Here is a 21,808-nt window from a genome sequence, read left to right on the forward strand (position 1 = left end):
TATGAGAGGCAACCATACATGGATATTTCTCGCCTTCTCTCCTTCCCTTCCCCTCTAAAGATAAATAAATAAGATATTTTTTTAAAAAAGATTCAGAGCTCTAACAGAGTCACAGTTTTCCTAAGCATAAACCAGAATTGCTCAGTAAGTAGAGTTGGAAAAATGATCTAGTTCCGGATACTGTCCATATAACAAATGATATATAAACCTGAAACCCTAGCTCTCTTCACATCACTTTGGTCTCCATTTTACCCAGGGCAGGACACGTGCCCTCCGTCACTTTCTGGCTTCAAAACTTAAAACCCAGCATTTCAAGATCATTCTGAAAATAATTTTGCAGACACCTCTTCACCCCAGTGCCTGCCTGGAACTCATTCAAGGTCACCACACAACTTGACTGTGAAATACCTGCCTTCACTTTCCAGGGGGCAGGGTTAGGTAGACTAGGAGACCAGAAGTCCAAGAAGAGAGGTAAGGACTTCACAAGTTGACCAAGTCTGTAGTGGCAAGGGATGGCTTGCCAGAAGAGACCTGTAGATTGTGCTAATTTCCAGAGATGACTATCTAGGAACAGAAGTTTATGAGAGCATGAGGGAAATGGGACTTGGTTATGCTGTTATTCTTAAGACTGTGAATTTTTCTGATGTAAAGCAGAATATTCTGTAAACCTAAAGCGTATGTACAAAAAACGAGCACTAACAGAGTAATATACTCAGTGAAAAGTCAGACTATTAGAGTTACATTTTTTTTCCCTCAATCAGTCTCATTTTTCCATTTGAAGTAGAGTTGCTAGAACACACTGAGGCTTGGGAAGCTTTCAGTAAGCAAGGCATCCATTTGGACAGTGGGTGAGCACCAGGGCTGAAATCTGCACACATAAGATTCAAGAAAATGGACTAGTAGTTGAGCCAAATCAAAGTAGGATAGCCTTAGAGCAACAATAGCTTCCTAATGGTTTTTATATTGTACTTGGAAACAGCTTTAGGCAGCAATATCATAATTTCAAGGTCAAACTAAACATCATCTTAGCTACACTCTGCATCCCCCAAAGGGACTGCATGGTGAAGGGGACAGACCATTCTGCATAATATACATACTTTCATTTACGAACATTTGAATACAGACTTTCTATACACACATTACCCTATATAATAAAAATGTACATGGCATGAGTATATGTCACTGTATAAATATAGAGTTTTAGAAATCTTGAACCCGCGTTTCCTGTTCACATCAGTTTCTCTTCTTCTTCCTCCCCAGTCAGGTCCGTCATTTAAGAGTTGGACAAAAGGGACAAGTGTCATTTGTGTTGGTCTGGGCCCAGAATTTGATACACTGAAAAGAAAAAGACATACCTCAAGTTTATCTGGAAAGATGGAAGGAAAGAGGAGAGAGTGTTATTAAGGTTCAATGGGTCAAAGAAATACTAAGTCAGAAAAGCTCTTACCATGGGGGACTAGGAGGTCTATTACATTTACTCTTACCCCCAAAAGAATCTTCAGAGCAAGAGAACCTGTTCTTTTTATAGGGAATATGAATCAACTAATAATAGTGTGAAGCTGCTTTTTTGTTGAATAGTGAGGCTTGCTCCTTCTCATGATCCACTTAGGCTCAAATGAGCTTCCATCTGCTAATTCACATCACCTTAAAATTTTTCTCAGGATTTTCCCTCATCAAAAATTTAGATGTCAATTCAGCTTCTACCTTTAGTTGCAATAAAATAAGCAAAATAAAATAGTAAAAAAGAATCATCCTGGCTGCTAAGAGACTTAACTCTGCTTGGTAACCATAAATATAGGAATAATTAGTCAGTTTGGATAAATAATCTCTAATAGGCAGGCCTTCAAACTATTCCGTTAATGGAGTTACTAACCTCATATTCAGGTTCTCTATTCCATTCCTCTCACCTACACAAAGTCTGTTGACAATGCTATATTTGAAACAACAGTTAGATATGTATATCATATTATCAATTTTTCAAGAAAGTAACCTATCAGTGCTCTATTATGAACTGCTTATCAAGTCCTCTATAGAGAACAGCATAAAAGGAAGCTGGGAAAGCCTGGCTTCCACTATTCTGAATTCTGCTAATGCTTATGCCACAATTTACCAAAAACCTTACACTTAGATATTAAGGATAAGCATCAACACTAAAATGTGTAAGAAAAATCAAATTACCTAAAAGAAAGAGTGGAAAATGAGGAAAGAAAGTAGCACCCACCTCCTTATGCAACACATGAGTACATGCCATTGGGTGCAGCTCACTGGGCTGGACAAGTTTCTGGCACATAAGACACAGCTTACAGGTGGCTGGAGCCTGCGTAACAAAGGAGGGATGGTCAAGAGCATAAGAAAACGAGAAAGCTCTGAGTCTCTTAGCCTTTTATGTCCATGATTCCAGCTACTGTTTCCATGTAGTAAAAAGATTTTACACTAGAAGAAGTGAAAGTTCATATAGAGATTCTTGCCAAAAGTACTTACATTTTCCCAGTTGTGGCTGCCAACAACCCAGCTGATGAGAGAACAGCTTCTTCCTGCACTCAGCTGTAAACCCACTCCCTTCTTACCGACATTCTCTCCCCCACCTTCAAATCCTAGTTTTCAAAGAAAATGAGCCTTACATGTGAAGACCTTCCAGGATATGAAACTTGTGCAGAAGGCAAGAACATTGGGGTACTGATTTGGGTCAACGGAGCAGGGAACAAGGCCCGGATCCGACCAAGTGGCTGTGGGCAGAAACAGTGTCAGAGTAAAGAAAGAGTCTTGAGTAACAGAGTATGTAACAAAAAGAAATCATTTAGTACCCAGCTGGTAAAGGAAGATAGCAAACTAGATCCCCTGGCTGTAGTGCTGCCTCTCCCCCACATCCTGGCAGGTCTGAGCCCTCAGCAGTGTGTCCTACCTGGGTGCTGGCTGCTGCCCGTTCATGCTCTGCCAGCCGTGCAGCCACCAGCTGGATCAGCTCCTCCATGGTCAGGCCTGCCATGGTGGTGCGCGCTGTCTTGATCTGCTGAAGGATATTGGTCATCTGGGCCCTAAAAAAGAAAAGGAGAGACAGACTCGTAGGGAATATCTATGAAACTTCTCCTATTTTAGCCCATCAATTCCTCTGACAAGTTTTACAAATTTAGTACTTAAAGACACTTACTTATTGCATTGTGGGAACCGGGTCAGCAGCTTTTCCAGGATCTTCTCCAATTTGTCTACTGGTTGGGGCCGGGGAGTTTCAGTAGAAGCCTTAACACCACCCAAGCCTGGGGGAGGTGGGATGGAGGCAGCAGGGGGCATGTGTGGACCATGGGAGCCAACAAGGGAACCCAAGGCAGGGCTGTTTCTCCCATGGGAGCCAGGAAGGGGTGGGGAAGGCTGGCTGGGCTGGGAAACGGCAGGGTTCAGGATTGGGAAAGATAAGGAACGGGGATCTGCACTGGGCATGACCATGGGCATTGTGACCTGCCCAATAGAGAAGGGCATCCGAGGAACCAAAGAGGGATTGGGTTGGAACACCTGAAGCATGAAGTCTGTCTGCAGAGGGGAAGAAGTAGAAGAAAAAGAGAAAGCAAGAAAATGAAAGTTTAGGAAACTATAGCTGAAATCAATGAGCAACTCTTGTATCAAATAATACCAATAAAAAACAATAATAATAATAATAATAAAAGCAATATCTTCTTCAAAAGAACAAGCAAAACATGCTGGTCCGGTCACAAAAAAAATGATTCCCCAAAACCAGCATTTCAACCTACCTCTGATGGGGGTGGAGGCAAAGTGGGAGTAGGGATTTGAGGCAGGCTACTCAGCTTGGCTCCATTCCTCACTAGTTGGATATGACTATTAAATTGGTCCTAGAATAGAGAGAAAGGACAGGATTATCTTTTACTACTGAGCTGAGTGAGCATCCCTAGAAAGAGAGCACCATCCCATATGAAGAAAACAAAGGGAGTGGTAGACTAGGCTCTAAATGGCAGTTTAAAAGGTCCCTCTCTATCACCAGAAGTATTTCAGCATAGATTAACTCAGACTCAATGATCCCTGTTACCACACTTACCCGGACATTCTTTTTCATCATCCGAACTCCATTCAGTCTTGTCTCCCACTCCTGTTTAGAACGAACTGTCTCCAGGGTTGGGGGAGTTGACCTTTCAAGAAACCAACAGGAATTTATAGAATTAAAGAAAACCTAACTCCCAACACTCTGAGCTAGCATAACAGTAACTGGGTAATGGGCCTGGAGAAAAGAGGTCAAACCAGATGCAAGAAAAGGCCAAAGATCTAGGTCATTTGCCTCATTTTAACTCCAGCATCTTTTAAGCCAAATACTGGAGAAAGAGAACCAACCACTGAGACAGGGGTCTTATTTGCCTGTAAGTGCCATATGGGAACTCCAGATCCCATGGCAAAAAGAGGAGAAATGACTGTATAAGAAACAAATCTACAAAGAAAGTTGTAATGATTTGACAGTATAAAAGATACTGTTTATACAATGGGAACTAATACAACAGAAAATACAAAACTACAGAAGTGTAAAAAGGAAGAGCTGGAGAATGAGGAAGTTAGAATATGGGAAGAGAAATCACTGAACAATTACTACTGTGCATAGATAACCATGAAATTCCTGTGAAAATAAGTGCCAGACTAGCTGGCCTAGGGTTTCAAGCCTTAGAAAAAAAAAGAAAAGAACCCTTCCCCCACACAACTGCAGGACCATTAAGATTCTAGAATGGGAAGGTACTTACTTGAGGTAAGTAAGGTGCAATTCAGCCTCTTTCTCTGCTTCTTCTAGCTTTAATACCAGCAACTCTTTCCGGCTCTCTAGTGATAAGATCTAATGAAACCACACATACACACACACTTTATTAACTTTACATACATAAGTTTAGTTGAAACAAAACTTAGTGGCTGTATGATGTAATACTTACATGTCCTAGTGGTATAACTCTGTACCAAAAGGATACGCCATCTGGAAGCCCTAAATCAAGGCCTTCATTATAGCAACTGTTCTCACCTCTGCCTTCCAGGCCCGTTCTGTCTCTTCCATAATATTCTGATTTATTTCACCATCCTGATTCTTGAGTCTATCCAGTTCCATTTCCCATACCTCTCTGTAACATAAGCAATGAAGAACAGAACTAAGGGGAGAAAGACACTAAGGCAAAGTAAAACCCCAAACTGCCAGCTATGTTACAGAAAGTCTTACTCTAAAATATGAACTACAGATAATAGGCAAGCAATGTTTAAAACAGTCTGTACTGCAAAAAGGCAAGTAAAATTTGAAAGTAAAAATGTTCATATCTCCACTTGCTAAAATAAGGTTACCCAGAGCAGGAAGAACTGTCCTCAGAACCAAATCCACTAAAAGGCAGAATGTTCTTCTGTGTTCAAAAAGGACTCAAAACCATCATGGCATTCCTCTTATTTCCAACCTAACTCTTGGCATGGGCACTGAACAATGCAGGATGAAAAACGGGGGTCCATTTAATCTAATCACTAGTTTACTACTAAGCACATAGTTACTGGCTTACTGAATTTCTTATTTTCTTAGGGTGAACTTTCTTTAAAAAGAAAAAAATCTGGATGAGGATGATAGCTGCCCCATGTGCCTAGTACCGATGGAGTTCCCAGGATGGGGACCCTGCTTAGAACTAACAATGCCAATAAAGGAACAGAGCCAGCAAAAGAAATTCTTTCCATTACATTTGACTGTAATATGTTTTATGGCTGGAAGCAATAGGATTACCCAGACAGTGGACAGAATAACATGGAAAAGTTTAAAATATTTTAAAAAGGTGAAAATAAAAAGGAAAGGCTGAAAGAAGTTACATTGTAAAAATGTTCCCAGTTTTGTCCTGACCAGCATGACTCAGTTGGTCAGGCATCACCCCATAAAGGGAGACATTGCCGGTTCAATTTCCAATTGAGGTCCCTGCCTGGGCTGTGGGTTCAGTCCCCAGTCAGACTGCATGTGGAAAGCAACTGATTAATATTTCTCTCACATTGATGTTTTTCCCCTCTCCACCCCCCCTTTAAAAGAGAGAGAGAGAGAAAGAAAGAAAGAAAGAAAGAAAAAAATGTTCCTAGTTTTTTTCAGTGAGAGAAGCAGTTTTATGCCTCTTCTGGTTTTTTTTTAGAAGCCTTACATATTTGAAAGGGAACAATTCACTTAAATTGTTGAGGGCTCTTCTTCTTTCACTTGGCCCAATCCTCCACACATCCCTGTTCTTTATTTTGCAGATAAAGTATAGGTGTGTTTGTGTGTATGTTACACACATATTTATTGATTCACTAACATTAGTCTGTCCCTCTACTGAAAAGGTCTTCTTAATATAACAGAAATGACTAGGTGGGCATTTTCTTCCTTAATCTCTAGGTGTTGGCCTCTTCAAATTAACTTCCTGCCAGAGGAAAAGTTCTCTAACAGTTCTTTCCATAAAGGTTTATAGTAGATGTATTTTTCTGTTACAGCACAAATTCCTCAAGTTCAAAAATATATGAGGAGTCACCCTTTGCAACAGCATGGATGGACTTGGAAAATATTATGCTAAGCAAAATAAGCTGTCAGAGAAAGATAAACAGCATATTATCTCACTCATGTGGAATCTAATGAACAAAATAAACTAATGAACAAAATAAAACCAAAGGCAGGAATACATGGAACAGACTGACAGATCTCACCGGGGAAGGGGTCAGGGGACTGGAAGAGATTAGCCAGAGAACATATATGCATAGCCCATGGACACAGGCAACAATGTGATGAAGGCCAGGGACTGGGGGAAGGGCAGAAGGAGCTTGGAAGGCGGAAAGGGGAAGATAGTGGATGACATCTCCAATAGTGTCAACAATAAAAATAAAAACCCTAAAGGCAAAAATAAAAACTGCTGCTCTATAATACAATAAACAACTTAAGTTTCTGCAAGAAAACTGGAAGCAGGATCATTTGCTATGGGAGAATTGCAGGGAGGAGAGTGAACTTGAGGAAAAATAGTGAAGAATGAAAGAGTGGACACTTTTGACTGATGGAAAGCATCACAGGCTCAGCTCATGGGAGAGGCAGTACACAATATGTGTGCGCGTGTGCGTGTGTTTGCAAGTCCAGTGGTCCTGGTGGATGAGCAGAGGACGGAGCTGGAGATCAGTAGGACAGGTATAATGGACATATAAAAAGGTCAGGGAACTGGAGATTCTGGCAGAAAGGAGCTAAAGTTTCCCTTCCACAATGACCCCACCTCAAATCTGCTATGTGAGAGAAAGTCAATGTTTTTCAAAAAGCTATTAAGCAGTTACAACCATACACAGACAGAAAAATGAGGAGTCAAAGTTCTCTTACCATAAGAGTATGTGAAATATGTGGGGTCAATCAGTGATCTCTGTACCTACTAGTCACTCTTTGACAATGGGATAATTGTAGAAAAACATTACAATTGCTTTCTTTGATTAATGTTATTTTTGAAGATTATAGATGCTCACTGAATATTTCTAACCTCATTAAATATATTTGCCAACTACAGATATACATATATATTAGAAAAATCCTCCTACCATGCCCATGAAAACACTCCACATATTCACACACAAAAAATGCTTTCCTTTTGGGCATTTGGCCACATGTACCTCATTGGGATCCAACAAGACAAAAGGGACTACTAGCAACAACCACCACAACAACTGCTAGCAAACAGCTTAAACAATCATAATATATGTGTGTGTGTGTATACATACATACATACATACCATATTTCATTTCACTAAAGGGTATTACCTGCAATCCATGCTAGAAAAAAATCAATTCCCTGCAGTAGATGGTTAAAAAAATCTTTGGTAGAATAGATATAGTAAAATGAATCTATCATAACTTTTTAAATGCTTGATCTCATTTTTTTCAAGCCCATGCTTCTGTTATTCTGCATAGTTAGTTCAGGGAATCAATGGTTCAAATGACTAAATCCTACCAGACTGTACAAGCCTAACCTGTAGGTCCCAATGTTTGCATAATTATAAAACTAATTTTGTTTTTGATCATGTAAATAATACAAATTATAAAAAGTTAGAAAATACAAAACATACAGAATATAACATAGAGGTCCCAACTCTTCTACTTATTGGTTGTATAACCCTAGACGAGTTAAACTTTTTAGGCTTCAGTTTCTTCATCTGAAAAATGAGTAGTATGTACAACACAGGACTCGTGGAAGAATTCACTGAAAGAACACACATAAAAAATTTAATATGGTGCCCTGGCTGGTGTGGCTCAGTGGATTGAGCACCAGCCTGCGAAACAAAGGGTCGGTGGTTCAATTCCCAGTCAGGGCACATGCCTTAGTTATAGGCCAGGTCCCCAGTAGGGTGCGTGCAAGAGGCAACAACACACAGATATTCCTCTTCCTGTCTCCTTCCCTTCCCCTCTCCCTAAAAATAAATAAATAAAATCTTGAAAAATTAACACTTTAAAAAAACATGCAATACCTGACTAGTCAGTCAGGGGCACTGACCTTTTTCCTTAGCTTGTCAAATAAAAACATGGCAAAAGCCAACACAACAGCTGTTCCATACAAAAGAATAAAAATTATTCCTATTTTTCGTCAGATTGGCAAAAAAATGACTAATCCAGCATCACTCAACCAATAATAAGACTGGAATTGAAATACAGCTACTTCGATTTTTTTTTACCAGATCTATGTGATCATCTCACCAAATGCTGTTAGAATTTTATTTCTTTTAGAAAATATTTACATGAAGTAGATTAAGTAGAAGAAACACAGCAGCATCTTTCATCTATGATAAACCGAATACAAACGTTCCTAACCTGCTCCTAAGCAAGTAGGGGCAGCAGAAGCAAGCACCTCTCCTCTCCACTGACTCCACTGGGGGGAGATTTCCCTTATTTCAGAACCTTAGAAGAAATCTTCGTGTTGGCTGACTGTGGGAGAAATATGAATGACAATATAACTCTTCTGGGAAAACATACAGGTCTGTAGAACTGTACACTTCTCTGGACTTAACTCACTTGGGTAATTTCATCTGAAGGTCAGGAAAGATGAAAGATGCAGTTGACAGCACGCAGTGACAAGATTGTCCTTTAGTCCTATAATTTTCAAACCATTATTACATTTTGAGCCTTGGTGCTGGATGCCAACATCAAAACAGAAGGAATGGAACTTTCTTCAAAAAGATTTGATTGCAGCAAAAGGACTGTAATCAATATGTACTCACTGCTACTTTCTATTAATTTATAATACACATACACACACAGATTAAACACAAAAATAGAAGAATTAAGCTTCTTCTGTTAAAAATACTTAAAATAAACAATATCATTCTTCTAACTAAACTGATTTTTACTTTGGGCTAGGCAAAGATTTCTTGGACCACAAAAGGAAAAAAAGGTAAATTGAACTTGATCAAAATGTAAACATTTCCATTTTAAAAGACAGTGATATGAAATGCAAAGGCAAGTCACAGACTGGGAGAAAATATTTGCAAAGCATCCATCTAACAAAATAATTATTGATTAATAAAATAATAAGAAAATAATATGCTTTTTTAAATGGGTAAAATACTCAAATAGTTCTTCAAAAAATAAAAAGGTAAATGACAGATAATCACATAAAAAGATGCCTAACAACAACAGCTAATAGGGAAATTCAAATTCAAATCACAAGGAGAACCCTGACCCATGTGGCTCAGTTGGTTGGGCACTATATTAGCAAAGCAAAATGTCACTGGGTCAATTCCAGGTCAGGGCAAATGGCCTAGGTTGCAGGTTTGGTCTTCGGTCTGGGGGTGTACAATAGGTAATCAATCAATATTTCCCCCTTGCATTGATGTTTCTCTCCCTCTTTTTCTCCCTCTCTCTAAAACATAAATGAATTTAAAAAATCACAATGAGATATCATTAAACACTTATTAGAATGGCTAAAATGGAAAAGACTGATAATATCAAGTAATGGTGAGGAAGTGGAATAACTGCAATACTTATCTGTTGCTTATAAGAATGCAAAATAGAAAAGCAAGCAACTTTGAAAAAAGTTTGGCAGTTTCTTATAAAGAAAATATAGCCCAACATTCCTACTCCTTAGCATTTATTTACCCAAGAGAAAAGAAAACATAACCACATAAAAACTTGCACTTGAATATTCAGAGCACCTTTATTTATAAGTGACAAAAAATGGAAACAACACAAATGGCCATCTGGTAGTGGGTATATACCCTAATTAGGTATAATCTTATAATGGACTACTACTCAATAATAAAGAAGAATAAATTATTGATATGTGCTACATGGATAAATCACGAAAGTTTTATCCTAAACAGACAAAAAGGCTATATATTATATAATTCTGTTTACATGAAGTTCTAGAAAAGCAAAACTATAATGAGAGAAAGCAGATCAGTGTTTGTCAATGGCTTTCAGTGGACTCCAAAGGGTCATGAAAGAACTTTTTGGGTAGTGGAATTATTTTATAACCATGAAATTATTTTATATACCATGATTGTGGTGGTAGTTACATGACTGCATATGCTTGTCGAAACTCATCACTTAAAATGAGTGAATTTTTTTCTGGCCAAGATGGAGGCACAAGTAGATACACTTTTATTCCTCACAAAACCAAAAGAAGGACAACAAATTTAAAAACAAAAAAAAACAAGAACTGCCAGAAAACTGAACTATATGCGAGCCTGACAAGGAGTTAAAGAAGAAACTTTCATTCAGACTGGTAGGAGGGGTGGAGCTGGGCAGCCAGGGCAGAGAGGATGCATGGCAAGGCACTGGACCAGGCAGGAGAAGCCACAGCTGTAGGACCAGGCAGTCCCACATTCACAAGCCAGGAGGAACAACTGGGGAGTAAGGCAGACCACACAACCAAGGGATCCAGCACCAGAAACTAAAACCTCAAAACCTCTGGCTATAAAAACATGTGTGGGTTGCAGACAGCAGGAGACATTCCTATCCTCACAGAATAGCTTGCTAAAGAGACCCATAGGGTCCTAGACTATACATAAGCCCATCTCCGTGAGAATCAGCACCAGATGGGCCCAATTTGCTTGTGGGTCACAGGGAAAGTCATTGAAAGTGGGGCAAGAGCTGAACAAGCAGCATTGTTCCTTCTCTGACCCTTCTCCCACATACAGCACCGCAATCCATTGAAGTGGGTTGCCCTGCCCTAGCAAATACCTAAAGCTCTGCCCCTTACGACATAACAGGTACACTGAGACAAAGAAATATGGCCCAAATGAAAGAACAGATCAAAACTCTAGGGAACTTCCGGCCAAGATAGAGGTGTAGGTGGACACACTGTGCCTCCTTGAATAACCAAAATAAGGACAACAATTCAGAAACAAAGTAACAACCAAAACTGAAAGAAAATTGAACTGTATGGAAGTCTGACAACCAAGGAGTTAAAATAGACACATTCATCCAGAGTCTGGCAGCTGAGCGGATAGGGGTCGCAGCATAGGAAGCGGTGACACTGGGCAGGCAAGGCACCCCAGGCACACAAGGCAGCACCGGGCAGACCCTGGGCACCCAGGTGGCAGCTGGCAGACTCCAGGCATGCGGTGGCAAGAGGCAGACCCAGTGAGGCGGCGACTGAGAAGTGGAGCACTGTGCACAAGGTGGCTGGCTGACCAAGCAGCTGTCCCACATTCGTGCGCAAATAACTGGGAAGCGAGACAGATCATGCAACCTAGGGTCCTAGCGCCAAGAAATAAAGCCTCAAACACCAATTGAAAACACTTGTGGAGGTTGAGGCAGCGGGAGAGACTCCCACCCTTACAGGAAAGTTCATTGGAGAAACCCACAGGGTCCTAGAACACACACAACCCCATCCACATGGAAATCAGCACCAGAAAGGCTCAGTTTGCTTGGGGGAAAAGGCAGAAGAGACTGGGGTGCAACAGAGAGCGGAGCAAAGCGCCATTTTTTCCCCTCTCGGACCCCGCCCCCATATATTGCATCACAACCCAGTGACTTGGGTTGCCCTGCTCTGGTGAACACCTAAGGCTCCGCCTCTTACTTAATAGGTGTGAACAAACCAAAACATTATGGCTCAAGGAGGAAAACAGCTCAAAGTCCAAGAGACAATACTTCTAAGCAACAGATAGCCAATCTATCAGATGCACAGTTCCAAACACTGGTGATCAGGATGTTCACAGAACTGGTTGATTTTAGTCACAAATTAGAGGAACATATGAAGGCTAAACTAATTGAAATGAAAGGAAATGCACAGGGAACCAATAATGATGGGAAGGAAACTGGGACTCAAATCAATGCAGTGGACCAGAAGGAAGAAAGAAACACTCAACCAGAACAGAATGAAGAAACAAGAATTTTAAAAAATGAGGAGAGGCATAGGAACCTCCAGGACATCTTTAAACATTCCAACATCAGAATTATATGGGTGCCAGAAGGGGAAAAGAAACAGCCATGAGTGGAAAACTTATTTGAACAAATAATAAAAGAGAACTTCCCCAATCTGGCAAAGGAAATAGACTTCCAGGAAGTCCAGGAAGTTCAGAGAATCCCAAAGAAGTTGGACCCAAGGAGGAACACACCAAGGCACATCATAATTACATTAGCCAAGACAAAAATGAAGGAGAGAATCCTAGAAGCAGCAAGAGATAAGGGGACAGACAGTCACCTACAAAGGAGTTCCCATCAGACTGTCAGCTGATTTCTCAAAAGAGACTTTACAGGCAAGAAGGAGCTGGAAAGAAGTGTTCCAAGTCATGAAATTCAAAGACCTACATCCAAGATTGCTCTATCCAGCAAAGCTTTCATTTAGAATGGAAGGGCAGATAAAGTGCTTCTTAGATAAGGTCAAATTGAAGGAGTTCATCATCACCAAGCTCTTATTTTATGAAATGTTAAAGGGACTTATCTAAGAAAAAGAAGATAAAAAACATGTATACTAAAATGACAGCAAACTCACAATTACTAACAACCACACATAAAATAAAAACAAACTAAGGAAACAAGTAGAATAGAAACAGAACCACAGAAATGGAGATCACATAGAGGGTTAGCAACAGGGGAGTGGGAGGAGGAGAGGGAGGAGATGGTACAGAGAATAAGTAGCATAGATGGTCAGGAGAAAATAGACAGGGGGACGGCAAGAATAATATGGGAAATGTAAAAGCTAAAGAACTTAAGACACATGGACATGGACTAAAGAGGGGAATGTGGGAGGAAGAGGGTGTGCAGGGTGGAGGGGAACAAAGGGGGGAAATGTGACAACTGTAATAGAATAATCAATAAAATATATTTTAAAAAACTCTAGAAAAAAACTAAGTGACAAGATACCCAATATATCAGGTGCACAATTCAAAACAATGGTAATCAGGATGCTCACAGAAATGATTGAGCATGGATGCAAAATAGAGGAAGAAGTGAAGGCTATGCAAAGTGAAATAAAAAAATATATACAGGGAACGAACAGCAAAGGGAAGGATACTGGGCCTCAAATCAACAATTTGGACTAGAAGGAAGAAAGAAACATTCAACCAGAACAGAATGAAGAAAAAAGAATTAAAAGAAAAAAGGAGAGCCCTGGCTGGTGTAGCTCAGTGGATTGAGGACAGGCCTGTGAAGCAAAGGGTCGCCGGTTCGATTCCCAGTCAGGGAACATGCCTGGGTTGCAGGCCAGGTCCCCAGTAGGGATACGTGAGAGGAAACCACACACTGATGTTTCTCTCCCACTCTTTCTCCTTCCCTTCCCCTCTCTCTAAAAGATAAATAAATAAAATATTTTTTAAAAATAAAAATAAAATATATTTAAAATGTTTTTAAAAGATAAGGAGAGGCTTAGGAACCTCCAGGACAACTTTAAACATTCCAACATCTGAACCATAGGGGTGCCAGAAGGAGAGGAAGAACAAGAAACTGGAAACTTGTTTGAAAACATAATGAAGAACTTCCCTAATCTGGCAAAGGAAACAGACTTCCAGAAAGCTCAGAGAGTCCCAAAGAAGTTGGACCCAAGGAGGAACACACCAAAACACATCATAATTGCATTACCCAAGATTAAAGAGAGGAAGAGAATCTTAAAACTAGCAAGAGAAAAGGAGACAGTTACCTACAAAGGAGTGCCCAGGAGTCTATCAGTTGATTTCTCAAAAGAAACCTTGCAGGCAAGAAGGAGTTGGAAAGAAGTATTCAAAGTCATGGAAGGCAAGGACCTATACCAAGATTCTTCTATCCAGCAAAGCTTTCACTTAGAATGGAAGGGCAGATCAAGTGCTTCCCAGATAAGGTCAAGTTAAAGGAGTTCATCATCACCAAGCCCTTATTATATGAAATGTTAAAGGGATTTATCTAAGAAAAAGATCAAAACTATGAACAGTAAAATGACAACAAACTCACAACTATCAACAATTCAACCTAATAAACAAAACAAAAACAAACTAAGCAAATAACTAGAACAAGAACAGAATCACAGAAATGGAGATCACATGGTGGGTTATCAGTGGGAAGTTGGAGGGGGGAAAATGGGAAAAAGGTACAGGGAATAAGAAATATAAAAGGTAGGTAGAATATAGACAGGGGGAAATTAAGAACAGTATAGGAAACGGAGAAGCCAAAGAACTTATATGTACGACCCATGGACATGAACTAAGGGGGAGAATATTGGTACGAGGAGGGTGTAGGGCAGAGGAATAAAAAGGGGAGGCAAAAAATGGGAGAACTGTAATAGCAAAATCAATACAATGTACTTAAAAAAATAAAGAGTGAATTTTTATCATATATAAAGTATATCTCTACAAAACTGACTTTTTAAAAAAAGAATATACAACCTCCACCTCCAAAGCCATTGTCCTTAACCTGCTGAACTTCCAATATACACCATCTCGGCCACCCTGGATATCCTGTTGTCTTGGACTTCTCATCATCTCCCTATAACAATCAACAAATCTCATCAACCCTACCTCAGAATATCCCACCTTTTGGTTCTTTTAACACATAGTTCAGGCCCTCATTTTACCTTGTTGTAATTCTGTTTTCCTGACACCAATTTATCTGTACTTTTAGCTCATTTATTATTAGCCGAAATTAACCTCCTAAAAATCAAATCTGGAGATGTCTACTCCCAATAAGGGCAGAGTTGCTCCTAATAGACCAACATACTGCAGGTCAAAAACTATAAATTCTAAAAATGTAAAAAAGCATCTATTTGAAGGCACTACAGAAAAAATAAGAAACTGAGAAAGGAGAAGATACAACCTTTGGAAGGAGTGAATTTCACTGTTGTTTCCTGGTTGGCTTATTTTTTTAATGATTATTTGTCTAAGGGCAAACTCCAGTCAGGTCTATTAGGATGGCTAAAACTAAAACAGAAAGCTTGAAGGCTTACTAGCTGAAAAACTAAAGAAAAAAGTTAGGGGCTACCATAAAATTGGGAACTAGAAAATGAGAAGGAAATCCCCAAAATGAAAAAACACAAATGGTAAGCCCTAAACTCTGCACATAAATCTGTCCAAATCTCTGAATGATCCCTGAACCCATGCAGCACAAAAAAGATTCTAAGGAAACCACCTAAAGCTAAATAAAGTGAACAGAGATCCCTGCTGCTGCCCACTGAACAAGAGTATGATACTTAGGCCCAGTCAAGGAAACAGACTGACAACACAATTTTTTTTAAGTCAAGATTTTTTGGAGAAATACAACACAGTCCAGAGTCTCTACAATGCATTATTCACAATATTCAGGATTCACCCCCAAATCACCCCCCATAAGAAGAAAGAGAAAACATGATCCACAGTCAAGGGCAGGGGCTAGCAAACTACAGCCTGTGAGTCAATTACAGGCTGCCACCTACTTTTTGCAAATCAGTATTTTTGTGAACTCAAACAAACTCTTTTCATTTACATATTTTCTACTGCTACTTTCATGCTGCAGCAGAGGTGAACAGTTGTGACAGATGCTGTATGATCTGTAAGGCTTAAAATATTTACTATATGGCAGTCAATCCCTTTCCTCCACACTAAGCCACTGGGAACCATTGATCTACTTTCTCTCACTGTGGTTTTGTCTGTTTTAGAAATTCATGTGAATATAATTACATTGTGTGTAGTTTTTTTATGTTGGTTTCTTATTTAGGATAATGGTCTGATTCCAACTCCTAGGGAAAAAAAGGGCAATCAATGGAAAAGGACTCCAACGTGACCTAAATGTTAGAATAAGCAGGCAAAGATTTTAAAGCATCTATTTTAACTATGCAAAAGGACATGAAGGAAAAATATGCTTATAAGGACTAAACAAATAAGAGTTCTCAGCAGAGAAATCAAAGCTAAAATAGTAACTAAACACCTCCACTCATGATGGCGCAGTAGGGAAACACTGTGCTCACCATCTCCCACCCATGACTGCATCAAAATTACAACTAATTAGACTTCCGCCAAGATGGAGGCATAGGTGGAAACACTGTGCCTTCTCCCACAACCAAGTTTGAATACAACAAAGGTTTGGAGAAACAAAGACACAACTATACGGAAGTCCGACTACATCTAACCGTTCAACGGGGATGGTAAGAGGGGCGGAGCCAGCAGCGAGCAGGGTTGGGCAGGACAGGGCCCCCGACCCAGGCGTGGAGGCAGCCTGGAACCAGTTGGGGTACGGGGCAGACTGACCGCAGTCGCACATTCGCGCACAGTGAGACAGACCACGCAGGCCCCAGCGGGCAAGGGCTGACGGTGGTGGCACACTCACGTGCAGTGGGACGAAACGCGTGGGCCCGGTGATGGCAGCAACTGCGTGCGGCACCGGTGAGGGCTGCGGCGGCAGGCGGCAGACAGGACGCCATAGTCCCTCTTTGACCCCGCCCCCTCATACAACGTCACAACCCAGCGACTGAGTTGCCCTGCAATACCGGTGAAAGCCATTGTCCCTCTTTGACCCCGCCCCCACATACAACGTCACAACCCAGTGACTTAGTTGCCCAGTTCTAGTGAACACTTTAGGGCTCTGATCCTGCTATGGAACAGGCACGAACAGCCCAAAAGCTGGTGCAAGAAGAACTCAAAGTTCCAGAGCCAGTAACTCTAAGTGACCGAGAAATTGCCAGCCTCTCAGAAGCACAATTCAGGACACTATTTATCAGGATGCTCACAGAACTGGTAGATTATAGTCACAAATTAGAGGAACATAGTCACAAATTAGAGGAACATATGAAGGCTAAACTAATTGAAATGAAGGGAGATGTCCAGGAAACCAATAGTGATGGAAAGGAAAGGGGGACTCAAATCAATGGAATGGACCAGAAGGATGAACAAACATCCCACCAGAAAGGAATGAAGAAATGAGAATTCAAAAAAATGAGGAGAGGCTTAGGAACCTCCAGGACATCTTTAAACGTTCCAACATCCAAATTATAGGGGTACCAGAAGGGGGAAAGAAACAGCCACAAGTGGAAAATTTATTTGAACAAATAATAAAGGAGAACTTCCCCAGTCTGGCAAAGGAAATAGACTTCCAGGAAGTCCAGGAAGCTCAGAGAGTGCCAAAGAAGTTGGACCCAAGAAGGAACACACCAAGGCACATCATAATTACATTAGCCAAGACTAAAATGAAGGAGAGAATCCTAGAAGCATCAAGGGATAAGGGGACAGTCACCTACAAAGGAGTACCCATCAGACTGTCAGCTGATTTCTCAAAAGAGACCTTACAGGCAAGAAGGGGCTGGAAAGAAGTATTCCAAGTTATGAAATCCAAAGACCTACAGCCAAGATTGCTTTATCCAGCAAAACTTTCATTTAGAATGGAAGGACAGATAAAGTGCTTCTCAGATAAGGTCAAGTTCAAGGAGTTCATCATCACCAAGCCCTTATTATATGAAATGCTAAAGGGACTTATATAAGAAAAAGAAGATGAAAAATATGAACAGTGAAAGGACAGCAAACACACAGTTATTAACAACCACACCTAAAACAAAAGCAAACCAAGAGGACAGCTAGATCAGGAGTGGAACCATAGAAATGAAGAACACATGGAGGGTTAGAAACAGGGGGGTGGGAGGGGGAGAAGGGGGGAGAAGGCACAGAAAATAGCATAGATGGTAGGTAGAAAATAGATAGGGGGGAGGGCAAGAATAGTGGGGGAAATATAGAATCCAAAGAACTTGAGACACATGATTATAAACTAAGGGGGGGGAGAATGGTGGGGGAGGGAGGGTGCAGGTGGAGGGGAATGAAGGGGGGAATAGAACAACTGTAATGGTATAATCAATAAAATATTAAAAAATAAATTAAAAAAAATTACAACTAATTATTGAACAACCAAAACTGAGAACCACCCACAGTTTAACTGAGTAGAACTCCTATAACTAAAGATATAAGAAAGAAGTCATGTCCAGACTGGAAGGAGGGGCAGAGATGCAAAAGGGGTTGGTCCTACACTCAAGTGTAGTGGTTCAAAATCCCTTCAAAATCCCAAATCACTACTGGTTCAAAAGTCTGGCTGCTGAGGTCCGCCAAAGAGCAAAGGGACTCAGCCCCACCCCAGGGTTCCAATGTAGGGAAGAGAAGTCCCCAGAACTTCTGACTGCAGAGATTGTGACTAAGTGAGATGGAGGGCTGCTGAAGTCCCAGGCATTCTGCTTAAAGGATATGTGCATGGACTTACATGCTGACCAACTCACTCACTCTGAGCTCCAGCACTGAAGCAACAGCTCAAAATCTGTAAGGGAAAAATTGAATTATTTGGCTTCAGGGTAAGGGCTGGAGGGGCAGCCTTCTCCTATACAGAAGTGCTAGCAGAAGTCCTTATTCCTTTGCTAAGCCCTTTCTCTACAGGAGCAAGTGGGTGCCATATGTGTCTCTCCATCAACCTGGCTAACACTCTTTGTCCCATCGTGGTGATTCCCTGCGACCCTGCTCCACCCAAACTGCAGGCCTACTCAAGCCATTTCCACTGGTTTTTCCATACAAACAGTCTTGGCTAGTGCTGCAACATTTCCTAAAATCTCTCAAAGGTTCACAAACCCCAAATAAATAGCATCTGGCCTCAGCATGTCTCTTATTTCTTGCTAAGCAGCCTCAAGCCTGATTCTAGAGACAGCTGCAGTCCCCACCTTAGCCTCTCTCAGGCACCTCCAACGTCAGCACAAGCAGCAAATATCTGCAGATCACTATTTAGTTTATACCAGGTAGCCCTAGACAGAGCAAAAGCAGCAGCTGTCCTTGGCCTGCACTAAAGGCCCCCTACCCAAAGGTCCCAGAACCAACACACTCATAGCCAACTTCAGACCACACCAGAGCACAACCCAACCCCTTTCACAAAAAACACACTGAAAGGGAGAACTCGGCAGGCACCAGCGACCTACTAAAGCAAATCCTGCTCCACGGGGTCTGCCTCTGCACAACAGCTCCTCCACTACAGTCATGGCCAGTCCTCAAAGCCAATCAGTGTGAGGGTCAATATCTCCCACTGATGTGCGAACAACAATCAAGGCTCAACTACAACAGGAGGGCACACACAACCCACACAAGGAACACACCTAGAGTGCCCAACTCTGGTGACCAGGGAACTGCTCCACTGGGCCCCACAGGACACCTACTACATACGGCCACTCTACCAAGACCAAGAGACTAAGCACTTCAACCAAATATAGAGAAACAAACACAGGGAGACAGGCAAATTGAGGAGACAAACACATCCTAAATGAAAGAACAGGAAAAAGCTCCAGAAAAACAGCTAAATAAAATGGAGACAATCAATCTACCAGATGCAGATGTCAAAACACTATAAAGATGTTTGATGATCTTAGTAAGAACTTTAAGAACAAAAGATAGGAAACAAAAATGGAGATACAAAACATTAAAAAGGACCAGACAGAAATGAAGACTATAGTAACTGAAATGAAGAATACATTAGAGGGAATCAACATCAGATTAGATAAAGCAGAGGACCGAATGAGCTATTTGGAAAAGAACATAGCAGAAAATATCCAATCAGCAAAAGGAATAAAAAATCCAAAAACAAATGAGGATATTTTAAGAGGCCTCTGGGTCAACATCAAGAGTAAGTACCAATATTTGAATCAAGTGGTACCAAAAAGAGAATATAGAAAGCAAGAAATTGAAAACCTATTTGAGAAAAATAATGATGGAAAACTTCCCTAAGCAAAGGAAACAGACATACAAGCCAGGGAAACACACAGAGTCTCAAACAAGATGAACCCAAGAAGGTCCACACCAACACACATCATAATTAAAATGCAAAAGGTTAAACACACAGAATCTTAAAAGCAGTAAGAAAAAGACAGTTAGTTACCTACAAGAGAGCTCCCAAACACTCAAATGATCTCACAACAGAAACATTTCAGGCCAGAAGGAACTGGCATGAAATATTCAAAGTGAAAAAGCAAGAACTTACAACCAAGTTTACTTTACCCAGCAAGGAGCTGGCTTGGCCAAAGAGTTTGTTTAGTTTGTTCAGTATGATGGCTCTAGTAGTGCTTAGTTGTCTTTAACTTCATTCGAAACAATTTTGTTAGACTGTATTCTGACAGCTGTCATATCACCGTGCATTTAAAAAAACTTATCAAAATTGGTGAATTTTTGTGCAGCCACTTTAATATTAAAAATGGAAGATAAGCAAAAATTTCAGCATATTATGCTTTATTATTTCAAGAAAGGTAAAAACACAACTGAAATGCAAAAAAGAAAAAAGATTTGTGCAGTATATGGAGAAGGTGTTGTGACTGATTAAAGGGTCAAAAGTGGTTTGTTTAGTTTCTTGGTACTACTGACATTTTGGCCAAATAATTCTTTGCTGTGGGGCTGTCTATGCATTAAAAGATGTTTAGCAGCACCCCGGCCTCTACCCACTAGAAGCCAATAGCAAGAGATAGCTGGCAAATACAAAATGCCCAAATCAATAGTTATAGGTGTAGATGAAAAGTGTGTCTTTTATTTTATGGTGAAAACTAAAGAGGCTTTTTGGCCAACCTAATATTTCAAATTGAAGGAGAAATAAAGAGCTACCCAGTCAAGAAAAAAACTAAAGGAGTTTGTTAACCACCAAACTAGCATTACAAGAAATGTTAAAGGGACTGGGAAAAGGAGGAGAAGCAGAGGAAGAGGAAGAAGAAAAAGAAAAAGAAAGAGAAGAGAAGGAGAAGGAAGAAGACAGAAAGAAGAAGGAAAGAGGAAAAAGGAACAAGGAAAGATGACAAAGATTAAGAAGAAGGAGGGAAGAGGATAAGGAGAAAAACAGAGGAACATACTTAAAAGAATAAAATGGCAATAAATATGTACCTATCAATAATTACTTTAAATGTAAATGGCTTAAATGCTCCAATCAAAAGACATAGGATAGTTGAATGGATAAAAAAAGAAAATAAGACCCTCATATGTGGTGTCTACAAGTGATCCACCTTGGAACGAAAGATACACACAGACTACAAGTAAAGGGGTGGAAAAAGATATTTCATGCAAATTGAAAAATTTTTAAAGCTGTGTAACAATACTTACACTGACAAAATGGACTTTAAAACAGCAGCTATAATGAAAGACAAAGGACACTACATAGTGATAAATGCAAGAATCCAACAAGAGGGTATCTCTTGTAAACATATATGCACCCAACATAGGCGTACCCACATGTGAACAGCAAACCTTGATGGACATAAAGGGAGAGACTGACAGTAATACAATCACAGTAGGGGATTTAAAAACCCTATTGACATCAATAGATAGATATTCCAGACAGAAAATCAACAAGGAAATAAATGGTGGCCTTAAATGGCATGCTAAATCAGATGGATTTAATAAATATCCTTAGAACATTTCATGCTAAAGCAGTAAAATATATACATTCTTT

General features: G+C 40.3%; 1 protein-coding gene across 3 annotated transcripts in view; it reads right to left on the bottom strand.

Annotated features, from left to right (window-relative positions):
* Positions 1–635: 635 nt before the first annotated feature.
* Positions 636–21,808, bottom strand: part of RNF214 (ring finger protein 214) — a 62,772-nt gene continuing 41,599 nt past the window's right edge. For all 3 annotated transcript variants that reach the window (XM_037057539.1, XM_037057537.1, XM_037057538.1), the window contains exons 7-15: positions 5,003–5,099; positions 4,734–4,822; positions 4,046–4,136; positions 3,744–3,842; positions 3,149–3,525; positions 2,903–3,035; positions 2,622–2,726; positions 2,222–2,317; positions 636–1,335 (exon numbers count right to left, since the gene is read on the bottom strand). In XM_037057539.1, the coding sequence (XP_036913434.1) occupies positions 1,270–1,335; positions 2,222–2,317; positions 2,622–2,726; positions 2,903–3,035; positions 3,149–3,525; positions 3,744–3,842; positions 4,046–4,136; positions 4,734–4,822; positions 5,003–5,099 (1,153 nt within the window). In that variant the 3' untranslated portion in view covers positions 636–1,269. The remainder of the gene's footprint in view (positions 1,336–2,221; positions 2,318–2,621; positions 2,727–2,902; positions 3,036–3,148; positions 3,526–3,743; positions 3,843–4,045; positions 4,137–4,733; positions 4,823–5,002; positions 5,100–21,808) is intronic.

The sequence above is a fragment of the Sturnira hondurensis genome, unplaced genomic scaffold, assembly GCF_014824575.4.
Source record: "Sturnira hondurensis isolate 20B ecotype Veracruz unplaced genomic scaffold, ASM1482457v3 Scaffold0009719, whole genome shotgun sequence".
Lineage (NCBI taxonomy): Eukaryota > Metazoa > Chordata > Mammalia > Chiroptera > Phyllostomidae > Sturnira > Sturnira hondurensis.